Raw genomic sequence first — 781 nt, 5'->3', positions numbered from 1 at the left:
AGTCTCTTCCAGGCAGCCCTATTGCGTACCTCATGTCCTGATAAATTTTTCTTACCCAGGTCTTGATTCACACAATTTTTCCACCTTTTCTACCTTATCAAACAACACCAATAACAAAAACAGACAAACAAACAAACTACTTAGTTTGTTTAATTTATTTTATGTTTGATTTTGATTTCAGTGGACGCAAGTGATGCCGGGGAAGGTCAACTAGAAATTAGTGTCAACGAGGGTGAAGTACCCAACCATGTAACTGTTATAGGAGGAGGCAAGTGTCTGGTGTCCTTCACCTGGTTCAATCCCAGCCGAGGTATGGAATTTTATCCTCAATATAATTTGAGAATTTGACCACAATAATAGTAAGTAGTAGGTAGGTAACCTACTGCTGGAATAAAGGGACTTTTCAGTCCTATGCGAGCAGTATAAATAAGCACTATTATTATACTGCGGTTTTCAGCTATACCGACTAAACGGTTAGAGATATGGTAAAAGTTAGGGTAAAATAATACTCAAATAAGCATCATTCAATAGGATAAGGAAAGTCGTGTGATGTTCACACCAGATTTTTTACATAAAGCTAAATCAAAATTTTGAAGGTGTACCTTCAAAATCAAGCCCCCCCCAAAAATTTAGGCAAGAACCGCCTATGCCAGGACCACAGTAAAATTGGAGTTTAAACTTATTTCAACTCTTGGATTGAGTAATCCGGATTGGTTGTTGGATTGGTTAAACTTCGTATTAAATGATCTCTTGGTTGGATTGGTTAAACTCGGTATTCAAT

The 781-nt window shown here is 37.3% G+C and overlaps 1 protein-coding gene across 1 annotated transcript in view; it reads left to right on the top strand.

Annotated features, from left to right (window-relative positions):
• Positions 1-181: 181 nt before the first annotated feature.
• Positions 182-781, top strand: part of LOC103516441 (filamin-B-like) — a gene marked incomplete at its 5' end in the record, with an annotated part of 56,796 nt that continues 56,196 nt past the window's right edge. The window contains 1 exon segment of the mRNA XM_026828837.1: positions 182-293. Coding sequence (XP_026684638.1) covers positions 182-293 — 112 coding nt within the window.

Source organism: Diaphorina citri, unplaced genomic scaffold (genome assembly GCF_000475195.1).
Source record: "Diaphorina citri unplaced genomic scaffold, Diaci psyllid genome assembly version 1.1 scaffold1569, whole genome shotgun sequence".
In the NCBI taxonomy this organism is placed as follows: Eukaryota; Metazoa; Arthropoda; class Insecta; order Hemiptera; family Psyllidae; genus Diaphorina; species Diaphorina citri.
This window is presented reverse-complemented; position numbering and strand designations above follow the sequence as displayed.